Source organism: Odocoileus virginianus, chromosome 27, assembly GCF_023699985.2.
Source record: "Odocoileus virginianus isolate 20LAN1187 ecotype Illinois chromosome 27, Ovbor_1.2, whole genome shotgun sequence".
Classification (NCBI taxonomy): domain Eukaryota; kingdom Metazoa; phylum Chordata; class Mammalia; order Artiodactyla; family Cervidae; genus Odocoileus; species Odocoileus virginianus.
Genome location: NC_069700.1, coordinates 36,249,100 through 36,260,905, shown reverse-complemented (window position 1 = coordinate 36,260,905; position 11,806 = coordinate 36,249,100). Strand labels below are relative to the sequence as shown.

The 11,806-nt window shown below is 43.7% G+C and overlaps 1 protein-coding gene across 2 annotated transcripts; it reads right to left on the bottom strand.

The window, feature by feature from the left end:
- Positions 1-2,190: 2,190 nt before the first annotated feature.
- On the bottom strand, positions 2,191-11,574 carry LOC110146963 (boLa class II histocompatibility antigen, DQB*0101 beta chain-like). Of its 2 annotated transcripts, XM_020908112.2 has the most exons (6): positions 11,471-11,574; positions 6,269-6,538; positions 4,084-4,365; positions 3,416-3,526; positions 3,122-3,191; positions 2,191-2,570 (listed from the first exon to the last, which is right to left on the bottom strand). In XM_020908112.2, exons 1-5 carry the CDS (start codon positions 11,571-11,573, stop codon positions 3,184-3,186), a joined length of 774 nt encoding a protein of 257 aa, XP_020763771.1. In that variant the 5' UTR covers position 11,574; the 3' UTR covers positions 2,191-2,570; positions 3,122-3,183. The 2 variants fall into 2 exon arrangements, with proteins under 2 accessions (XP_020763771.1, XP_070312759.1); XM_070456658.1 differs by having other exon boundaries at positions 3,122-3,526.
- Between the last annotated feature and the right edge of the window lie 232 nt (positions 11,575-11,806).

Below are 11,806 nucleotides of genomic sequence, written 5' to 3'. Positions count from 1 at the left end.
TTTAGAATGGTAGACTGAGATAGTATCCTTAATTTATTTCCAAATCACTAAAAAAATGCCTTGGGTAAATGTAAAAAAAAAAAAAAGAATTTTACATGCCTAAGATATTCCTCAGCATCCAGAGTGCCCACACAAAGCCACGTGCCCCTTTAAACCCACCAAAATGAAGAGGCCTTCTAAATTGTGTCACACAGGAGAGCCCTGTCCTGGGCCATCTCACAGAGGGGTCAGGTAGGACCAGGGCAGTGTAGACCCTTCTCGGGAGCAGAGCCAAGGTTCAGCCAGATTCTGTGATCTATGTTACTCCTCTGCCAGCTCAGTAAGTTGGACGCACTCTGAACCTTTCACTCATTTGATGATTATAGTTTTGTTGTGGTTATGCTATCATTTCCTCCTGTATTAATGGGGGGTGAACTTATCATTTCACCACAATTTTTGGACCACTAAGAGCCATATCCATGGTAGAAAAAGAAATTTACATCATCAGAAGTCCTAGATTTGGAGGTCAATGTGATCTAGTGTTTCTCCCTTTAGAATAGGAAAGTGAAGCATTGGTTGTATATGAACTACATAAATTCTACATAGAGGAAACATCTGAATTTTTTTTCAAACAGAAAAGCAGAGACAGAGAAGCTTCAGGTATCAAAGTTTTGCATAATGGATGATGGTGGTGACAATGTTGAGTACCCATCCAGTCTTACTCTTTTCCACCCTTGTTTTGGGAAAGGAAAAAAATCCCCATCTATGACAGAGAATTGTGTCCAAGCCCAAACCCTGGTCAATCAGAGTCCTTCATACTTATGGATAAAGTGACTCTCCTGTGACTGTCCAAGTGAAAGCTTGGAGTGTCACTCAATCAGACTTCATCTAGATTACTAAACTGAACTCAACATAATGGTCTTTTGTCATTTGGGTGATGGGCTGAGAATTTGAGATGGCCGTATTACTAGCCATGTGGAAAATGCTTGATTCCCAAAGGAGAAAATAAGAGACAGAAACAGGGACGAGCAGAACTCAAGAGACATACACAGAGCATGAGCCAGAGAAAGCCGGAAACCTGTATCCCAGGAAGGAAGTGGAGACAGAGAGAAGCAGCGAGATGAGCAATATCAAGAGAGAATGTACACAGAGAGATAATGGGCAGGGAGAATGACAGAAAGCGCAGCAGTGACAGGCACGTGAGCCAGTAGATGGAGGCGTGAAGGGGTGGACGGGAGACACTCTGAGAGGCGGGCTCAGTAAGTGCAGAAATGCACGTGAGAGGCGTAGAGGGAGAAGAGGTGGCAAAATACAGAGAAAGAGAAGCACTCACAAGCTGAACATGGGTATAAAAAGGAAAGCACAGTCAAAGACAGAAGGACAGGAAAACCAATGAAGAGATTAACAGAGAGAGAAAGGGTCCTCCAGACAGAGACAACAAAGAGAAAGGGAGAGAGAGAGAAAAAGAAGAAAACGGAGGTATAGATGGAGAGAGATACAGAAAGAAGTAGTACATTGAGAGGAGAGACTGAGGCAGGAGGGGAGAAGGCCCAGAGAAGGGGCTAAGAGAGAGGGGAGACGGTCTCACTGACGTCCTGGGATCTAGGCATTTTTCTGAAGTCAAATCCGAACACAAACTTTCCAATTACGTGAAACCCCCAAATGAATGTTTTCCTTTAGGCTGATTTTAGGAAAATTTTCATCATATGCACTGGAAAAAAATACTTGCTAATAAAAGCTTCCACTGTTAATTATACATTCCGGTAGTCTGAAGTCAATGAGCAATAATTTTATTGATATTTTGCCCCAGTGAGACAGGGCATTTGACAGAAGATATTTGTGCTATTCATTTCATTCATCACATCAGGCATTGGGTCCATGAAGGGACCAAACTGTTTCACTTGCACAAATATATGAAAACTCATCAGACTGTAGTAGAAGCCAGAAAAGTCTGCTGCACAGAGTCCCAGCTTGCAGGGCCCACAACAATGGAAAATTGAATTTACTTCACACCTCACTTCATGTTGTTACGTGATACCTGAATTAGACCAAGGACGGGGACCCAAGACCTTCTAGTCGCCTTGCCTGGATCTGACCTTCTTTGGGACATAACTGAACTTGAGCATCTGACCTTTTCTTTGTTAGTGTTTCCCCAGGACCACCACCATCACACTCAATAAGAATTAGGAACACAAGGGATTCACAAATCTATTTAATTTTGAAAACTATTTAATGGAAACATAAAAGAGTTTGACACTGAATTCACGGGCAGTCTTCAAAAGAGAATGAGATCAGAAATACCTGTTGAGGGCATTTATGGTTCAAACAGACTCAGCAGGCGGTTCAGAAAGCCAACGAGGAAAGCTGAGTCATGGGCAGAAATTCAGGAAAAATCAAAACAAAAAGAGGATGTGACAGCTGCTTCTGGGTCACCGGGAGTCAGGTCCTGATGGATGATGTGGGCAGAGCTGGCTTGTTCACAGGTCCTGAGAGAAAGGAGGCAGGAACCACGGAGAGGAATAGCAGGACAAGATCAGGAAAGAGTCATGACAGATCCCAGGAAGAAGAACGCTGGGGTCAGTGCAGGAACCCTGGAGGAGAGACGCAGGACTCATAAGTCACACCCACCCCTGAAGCAGATTCAGCTCTACCCGCTCTGGGTCCCTTGGGGACACTGAGATTAATCTCATCTAACACCTGCTCTTCACTACATCTCCTGGAACTAAGGAAGGACCATACTCCACTAAAGTGAACACACATCTTCAGCTTGAAGGACCGCATGGCCAGCTTCTGAGCACAGGTCATGGACTAATCGGATGGGTGAGAACTGTGGGTCCTGTCCTTTCTCCTACCAGCAAGTTCAGGAGTACTTCCTGTCACGGTGGAGTCTGGGGCATCATTCAGACACTCCTGAATGGCTGATAGCAAAGACTGGGTCCTCTTCTAGAGAAACCACCTCTGAGGTTTCCTGCAGAGACTGCATAGAAGGTTCCAGACTTTTCCCTGACCCCAACTCACATGAGTGAATGTGGTGTGAACCAAGAATGGAATAACAGAGGCAGGTGAGAGAGTCCAGACCAGCCCACTCCACAGCTCTGTCTGTCTGTGTCATTGTTCCAGACCAGAAGGAGAGGGATCTCACCTGTGGATGGAGCCTCAGGATCAGCTGGCATCAGAAGAATGAAAAGGAAGGGAAACAAAAACTCATTCACCTGCGAAGTGAGAAAATAGCATCTCTCTTTATCTCAACCTCCGAAAGGAAAGGAAGGGACAGTTCCAGAACGTTCTTTTCTCTTCTCCCACTCACATACAATAAAGATTCAACTGCCACAAAAGAAGATCACCCCAACGTCACTGAGACAGTCGGTAGAGAAGGATCAACAGAGGCTTTTCAGCCCAGCACCTGCCTTCCCCTTTTTCTCCCAAGGTGCCTTACCTCTCTTATCCCAAAAGTGGACAAAAAGGCCCACACCAAGGAAGATCAGCCCCAGCACAAAACCTCCAATTCCGCTCCGCGTCTTGCTCTGGGCAGATTCAGACTGTGCCCCTGGAAGTCAAAGCCCTCACATCAGTGTCCGCACAGCCCACAGCATCCTCGTCTGGAAGCCTGGAGTCTGGTCGTGTGTATGAGAGACAGAGGGGCTCAGAAACCAGACAGAAGAGGGGAGGGCAGGCAAAGACCCCGGGGGGCTCTGATGGATGACGGGGGCAAGATGGTAGCCCCAAGGAGGCATGTCCATCTGTTTGTCCGTCCTCCACGGGTCACCTTCAGATACCAGCCTCTATGTCAAAGCCCAGAGCCTGAGCACTTCAGAAGGCGCATTACTCAGGCTGAACTGCAGCCTGGAGGAGAGGGGAGAGGGGTCCAGTCGTGTGAAGGGACCACCATCACATCTTGGGGGGAAAATGAGATAAGGACTCGACAGATGTCTTTCAACTTGAGATGCTGGGATCTAGTCCTCGGTCACTTCCAGCCCAGAAACTGTGTCAGGGAGTTACGTAGGACACGAGGGATGAAGACGGACCCCACCCCACCAGACGCAGTGCACTCCCTGAACTTTTTCTTTCCTGTCGAGTCCACAGGGTCAATGAAGTGGCCCTTACGCCATTCTACTGTGATGGGGCTCTGGAGGCTGGGGTGGTCCACACGGCACACGTAGACGTCTCCAAGCTGCGGTTTTGTCTCTAGCATCACGTGAATCTGGTAGGTCCAGTCCCCATTCTGAGTAAGAGGTGTGAACCCAACTCCCGCCGTCTCCTCCTGTTGATTCCGGAACCATTTGACTTTAACTTGGCGAGGATAGAAATTTGTCACTGAACAGACCAGCAGATTATGGTGGTTCGGGTCTTCTGTACTGGCTGGAGAGACAGTCACTGTAGGCTCCACTAGGAGGAAAAAGACAAAATTAGAGAATGAGGTAGCAAAGAAATTCTTACCAGGGGCTGCAGTCTGTCCTTAGAAACTGAAGTAGGCCAGATAACAGGAATTACCGCCACCTCTAACCAGAGGCAATTATTATTCTAATTTCTAACACCATAGTTTATAATCTTACATGTTTGTAATTTTCATGTAAATGGAATGTTACCATATGTGCTATTTTGTTTCTGGCTTCTGTATCTCAACATAATCTCTCTGAATGCATTCATGTAATGGTTTCCTGTTCCTTTCATTGCTGTATAGTATTCTGTTGTATGGTTATAATTCAATTCATTTGTCCATTTGCTTGTTTCTTTTTTTAACATTTTATTTGTGTATTTGGCTGCGTTGAGTCTTAGCTGTGGCAGGAGAGTCTTCATTACAGCACAGATATTTTGTTGTGGCACATGGGCTTACTTGCTACATGGCATGTGGAATCTTAGTTCTCTGACCAAGAACCCCACTACCCCTGCATTGGAAGGCGTGGATAACTGGACCACTGGACCACTAGGCAAGTCCCTGTTTATTTCTTTTTATTGCTGAGTAGTAGTCTATTATATAGTTATGCCTCAATTTGCTTCTCGATGAAAAGTTGGATTGTTTTCAGGCTTTGTTATAAATAATGTTCTCTTAACATGCTTGTATGCACACACACACACACATACACACACACAAAGATAACAAACATTTGTCATCTATTAGAATTCCAGCTCTGGGTTTATTTAGTTTATATGCTAGCCTACTTTGTAATAGAAGAAGACCTTTATTTAGCAATAACTGGTTTCTTGAACAAGATCATTTATGTGAAAGCTCTTTGTAACACAGACTGGAATAATTTTTTGCTGAAGTATGGTTGATTTTACTGATGTGTAGTTGATTTTTTTATTGAAGTATAGTTGATTTTTTGGAGAAGGAAGTGGCAACCACTTCCAATGTTTCTGTCAATACTCCAACTCCAGTATTTTTGCCTGGAGATTTCCATGAACAGAGGAGCCTGGCGGGCTACAGTCCATGGGGTCACAAGAGTCAGACACAATTTAGCAACTAAACCACCACATAGTTGATTTACAGTGTGTTCATTTCTGCTGTGCAGCTAAGTGACTCAATTATGTATGTATATGCATATATATTCTTTTTCATATTCTTTTCCATTATGGTTTATCACAGGATATTGAACATAGTTCCCTATGCTCTACAGAAGGACTGTAGAGCAGTTTATCCATCCGATACATAATAGCTTGCATCTACTAATAGACGGGGTAACTTTTAAACTATATTTACACACCCATATATGTGCACGTGTACATATATGCCAAGTGTGCTGGGCACACAGTTGGAGGACCAAAGCCAGCTCCATCTAGCTGCCCCAGTGAAGCTGACAGAAGCACTGCTCTTGAGGTTGGGACTATAAGGATGAGAGATTTCAATAGAAAAAGAAAGGGAAGGTGGAGAAAAGGTGAGCATTTCAAGGAGGAAGAATTACTTCTGCAAGGGTAAGGATGAAGGAAGTACACAAGAGTCAGATGTTGTAGGAAGGTGTGGAGTCTAGGAGATGACAGGGACTCAGAAGCCCCAGCAGATACGGCCAGGGCTTGGGACATTCAAAGGACTGGAGTTGCCAGTTACTGTTCTCAATGCATCTCACATCTCCTGCATTGGCAGGTTCTTTACCACTAGCGCCACCAAGGAAGCCCCCAATGATTTTCCCACCCTCCCAACTCTGCCCTGCCAGATCTTCCAACATTTTTTCCCCTTAGAGATTGACACCCCTCCTGGTCCCCCTAAGATGCTGGGAAACCACAAAAGATCACTTTCCTGCGTCCTTCCCCACGAGGCTCTGTGTGAAGGCATCTCGGCCCATCCTAAACCCACCTCTCCGCTGGACAGTGAAGCTGGCCGTCTCCTTGTAGTTGTGTCTACACAGCGTCTCCACATAGGCCCGAAACTCCGCCAGGAGGTCCTTTTGGGTGTTCCAGGTCTCAGCACACACCTGGCCCAGCTCTGTAACAGCCACAAACTTGCCCAGATCGCTGTCAAAGTGCAGGATTTCTTCCTTGTTATAGATCTGTCTGGCCACAAGCCTCACACGCTCCGTCCCATTGGTGAAGTAGCACATGCCTTTAAACTGGTACACGAAATTCTCTGTGGGAGAGCCCATCAGGTGAGATTTAGTTCAGGCTTGCATCCCAACCAACCAACCACTTGTCTTAGGGGGGCATGGACGACAGAAGGAAAATACCAAAGGATTAAATAAAATCTTCTCTCAACCCTTAGAGTTGTATCCCTGGGAAAAATTTAGATGAAGCTAGACCATTCTTCACACCCTGTACAAACTAAACCTGGATGAATTAAAGCTCTGAGTATGAAATGCAATCCTACTATTATATTAGAGATGAAATCTGAGAACATCTTCATGACTCTGGAAGTATAAAGGATTTCTTAAGCAAATCATGAAAATGACAAGCCATAAAGGAGAAATGATTGATCAACTTCATTAGAATAACAGCTTCTGCTCATCAAGATATCACAAGAAAATAAAAAGACAAGCCAGGAAGTACCAACAAACATTGGCAAAGCAGGTGGTGACCATGTGCTTAGTTTGGAGTATAGTATTTTTTTATTCCTTAAAAACAAATAAGACAAATACTATAATAGAAAAAAAAGGGGAGAAATGTCAAAATAGGTACTACAAAAAAGACTAAACAACAAGTAGACAATAAACATAGGCAGAGTTGCCCATCCTCATTAAAATCAAAGAAATTCAAATTAAAAACACAGTGAAATATAGACACAGAGAACAGGCTTGTGGGAGGGGATGAATGGAGTGGGAGTTTGGGATGAGCAGATGCAAACTCTTAGATAAGAATGGACAGACAGTTCCTACTGTACCGCTCAGGGAACTGCATTCAATATCCTGTGATAAACCACAGTGGAACAGAGTAATTTTTTAAAAGAATGTATGTAAGTGCATAACTAAATCATTTTGCCGTACAGCAGAAATTAACACAACATTGTAAATCAACTATACTTCAAAAGAAAAATACAGTGAAATACCACTCTATATCCACCAGATAAGAAAACATAACATTGAGAGTATCAAAGGTGCCAAGAACTGGGTTCTTCTTATAAGAAGCAATCAATTTGAATAACTCTTGGATATTCTGTTGTAAAGATACATATTCCATTTTGAACCTCCAATTCCGTTCTAAATATATAGTTGAATAAAAAGCAGGCTCATATGCTTCAGGATACATAGGGGGGAAAGTGGAAGCAATCCAAAAGTGCACATCAAAATGGGTAAATAGATGAAGGCTTAGACCAGGTTGTTGGCAGTGGAGGGTGTGACATGTGTCTGGACAGGGCCATATTTTGGAGGTAGAGCTAGCAGATTGGGCTCAGGATCCTACAGTGAAGAAACAATCAAGAATGTCTCCCAGCCTCAGGGCCTGAAAGTCTGAGTGGGATGGTGGTGGTATTTACAAAGAGGAGAAAATCTGGGAGAGAAAGTTTAGTGGAGAAAGTCCACAGTCCATTTGTCCTTGTTAAGCTTGCGTGTCCTATGAGACAGCAAGCAGAGATAAATTTGTCAATTAACATAAATATTTGCCATTGCACAGAGAAAAATCTGGACGGTTATCACCTAACTGATAAAGGGATTCTCTCCAGGAAGTGGAATTGGGGGTGGGGTAAGGGGAGACGAAGGGGAAAGAAGTTACTTCTACTTTTGACTTCATTTAGGACAGAGATGGTATGGACCTAACAGAAGCAGAAGATATTAAGAAGAGGTGGCAAGAATACACAGAAGAACTGTACAAAAAAGATCTTCATGACCCAAATAATCATGATGGTGTGATCACTCACCTAGAGCCAGACATCCTGGAAAGTGAAGTCAAGTGGGCCTTAGAAAGCATCACTACGAACAAAGCTACTGGAGGTGATGGAATTCCAGTTGAACTATTTCAAACCCTGAAAGATGATGCTGTTAAAGTGCTGCATTCAATATGCCAGCAAATTTGGAAAACTCAGCAGTGGCCACAGGACTAGAAAAGGTCAGCTTTCATTCCAATCCCAAAGAAAGGCAATGCCAGAGAATGCTCAAACTACCGCACAATTGCACTCATCTCACACACTAGTAAAGTAATGCTCAAAATTCTCCAAGCCAGGCTTCAGCAATACATGAACCGTGAACTTCCAGATGTTCAAGCTAGTTTTAGAAAAGGCAGAGGAACCAGAGATCAAATTGCCAACATCCGCTGGGTCATCAAAAAAGCAAGAGAGTTTCAGAAAAACATCTACTTCTTCTTTATTGACTATGCCAAAGGCTTTCACTGTGTGGATCACAATAAACTCTGGAAAATTCTGAAAGAGATGGGATTACCAGATCGCCTGACCCGCCTCTTGAGAAACCTATATGCAGGTCAGGAAACAACAGTTAGAACTGGACATGGAACAACAGATTGGTTCCAAATAGGAAAAGGAGTACATCAAGGCTGTATATTGTCACCCTGCTTATTTAACTTATATGCAGAGTGCATCATGAGAAATGCTGGGCTGGAAGAAGCACAAGCTGGAATCAAGATTGCCAGGAGAAATATCAATAACCTCAGCTATGCAGATGACAACACCCTTATGGCAGAAAATGAAGAGGAACTAAAAAGCCTCTTGATGAAAGTGGAAAGAAGAGAGTGAAAAAGTTGATTTAAAGCTCAACATTCAGAAAACTAAGATCATGGCATTCAGTCCCATCACTTCAAGGGAAATAGACTGGGAAACAGTGGAAACAGTGTCAGACTTTATTTTGGGGGGCTCCAAAATCACTGCAGATGGTGATTACAGCCATGAAATTAAGACACTTACTCCTTGGAAGGAAAGTTGTGACCAACCTAGATAACATATTAAAAAGCAGAGACATTACTTTGCCAACAAAGGTCCATCTAGTCAAGGCTATGGTTTTTCCAGTGGTCATGTATGGTTGTGAGAGTTGGACTGTGAAGAAAGCTGAGCACCGAAGAATGGATGCTTTTGAACTGTGGTGTTGGAGAAGACTCTTGAGAGTCCCTTGGACTGCAAGGAGATCCAACCAGTCCATCCTAAAGGAGGTCAGTCCTGGGTGTTCATTGGAAGGACTGATGCTGAAGCTGAAACTTCAATACTTTGGCCACCTCATGCGAAGAGTTGACTCACTGGAAAAGACCCTGATGCTGGGAGGGATTGGGGGCAGGAGGAGAAGGGTACAACAGAGGATGAGATGGCTGGATGGCATCACCGACTCGATGGGCATGAGTTTGAGTAAACTCTGGGAGTTGGTGATAGACAGGAAGGCCTGGTGTGCTGTGATTCATGGGGTCGCAAAGAGTTGGACACAACTGAGCAACTGAACTGAACTGAACTGAATGTTAATAAGATTTGAAATTGTTACAATGAATGTGTGCTACCTTTGAAATTCAAATAAAAGAAGAAAAAAGAGTGGATAAGTACATTGTAGCACACTCATAACATGGAATCTCCTACACAACAATGAAAATGGATTGATGATTATTACATGAAAGATCTATGACAGAATTCAAACATTATTTTGAGCAGAAGTGACAATACATTCATAGAACAGATGCAACTAGAGCTTATCATACTAAGTGAAGTGAGTCCAAAAGAGAAAGACAAATATATGATATCCCTTAAATGTGAAATCTAAAATACGGCACAAACAAGCCTATCTCCAAAACAGAAACAGAATCACGGACATGGAGAACAGGTTTGTGGTTTCTAGCAGCTTACAGGGAAGGAGAGGAATGGACTGGGAGTTTGGGCATGTAAACTACTACATTTAGAATGGATAAACAGGGTCCTACTGTAGAGCACACAGAACTCTATTCAATATCCTGTGATAAACCATAATGGAAAAGAACAAAAAAAGAATGTCTGTAAATGTGACTCAGCAAATGAGTCACTTTGCCGTAGAGCGGAAATCGGCACAACACTGTAAACCAACTATTCTTCAATAAAAAACAGTTTGGTAACAAAATAAACGTGCAGAACATTTAAAGAGGGAAATAACTACTCTATATCGTTTAAGGATGTATTCATCTATGTCCAAACCGCGAAGAAAAGCAGTAATATTAAGATTATAAGAGTCATAATAGAGCTGACTTCTGGAAATTAGAAGTGGGTGTGATTAGGAAGACGGACATGGGGGTCTTTTGGGGTGCTGGGCATAGTCATTTCAGACCTGGTTATTGGTTTTTTGGATATTTCTGTATCACTTTTATTAAACTTTCCATATACGTTTTGCACAATGCCTGCATTATACAAATAATGTTGTATTCCAAAATAACCGATGTTTAAAAATAAACAGCGGCTAATAACACTTACCCTAGAGTCATCTGTGTGCATGTGCTTGTGCTTTGGAAAGATGTGTATAAGGTATTACTACAGGATTTGGAAATCTGTGCGTGCACAGTAAATATCAATTCTCTTCTTTCTTCACTAGTCTCACAGCCCTATTCCGCAGCGATATGGATTCAGGGTTGTGCATAAACTCAGAATTAGTGACAGTCATTGCCTGGACCCTTCCCATTTCTCCTCTCAGACCCGACAAAGGGCTTGCGAACCTGCAGCTCGCGTTCAAGGAGCTCATCCTCCTCAGAGAGTGAAGCTGCAGAGACTAAAGCTGTCTTGAATTTCTCCAACCTTCAGTCCAAGCGGACATAAACACCCCTCGCCCTGAAGAGTGCCTAGGACAGTAAATCCTTGCCACTGACTCTCTGAGCAGTCTTAACGCTTCTCATTTTGCCTGGGCTCTGGTGTAGAAATGGACTTTCTCTTTTTCTGCCGGAACTCTGCGATCCCAAGGTCTTTTCCCTGAGAGACACTAGCCTTCCCTCCAAATGCAGAGGTGGAGAAAAAGGAATCTAGCAACATTCTTTTTTCTGAAGAGGAAAAACCTGGACCATGATAGAAGCCCTTCTAAATTCTCCCTGTGATTTGGCCAGAGTGCACCGCATCCAACCCTAAACCAAAGAGACGTCGGAGGTTAATTCCCAGATTGGAGAGCTCTGGTGCAGCTCGAGCACTTACTCGGAGCATCTCTGCAGTGAGCCCCAGGGATCCTCAGCACCAGGAACACAGCCATCACCACTCCAGCCACCGTCCCGGGGTTCCTGGGGACGGTCACCCTCATCTTTGCAGCCTTGAAACAGGAACGGTGGAAGAGAAGCTCTGGCAGTCACCGCAGCTGCCACCAATGGACCCGACGCTTCACTGTGCAGAGCAGGAAAATGAGGAAACCTGTGAACTTTAGGATTGGACAGTACCTAGGGGAAAGGCCAATCAATCCGATGACTTGGGATCTCATTTGTCTCTGGGTAAACACCTTCAAAGAAAGTTCTCCATTCAAAAATTACTCATGGACCG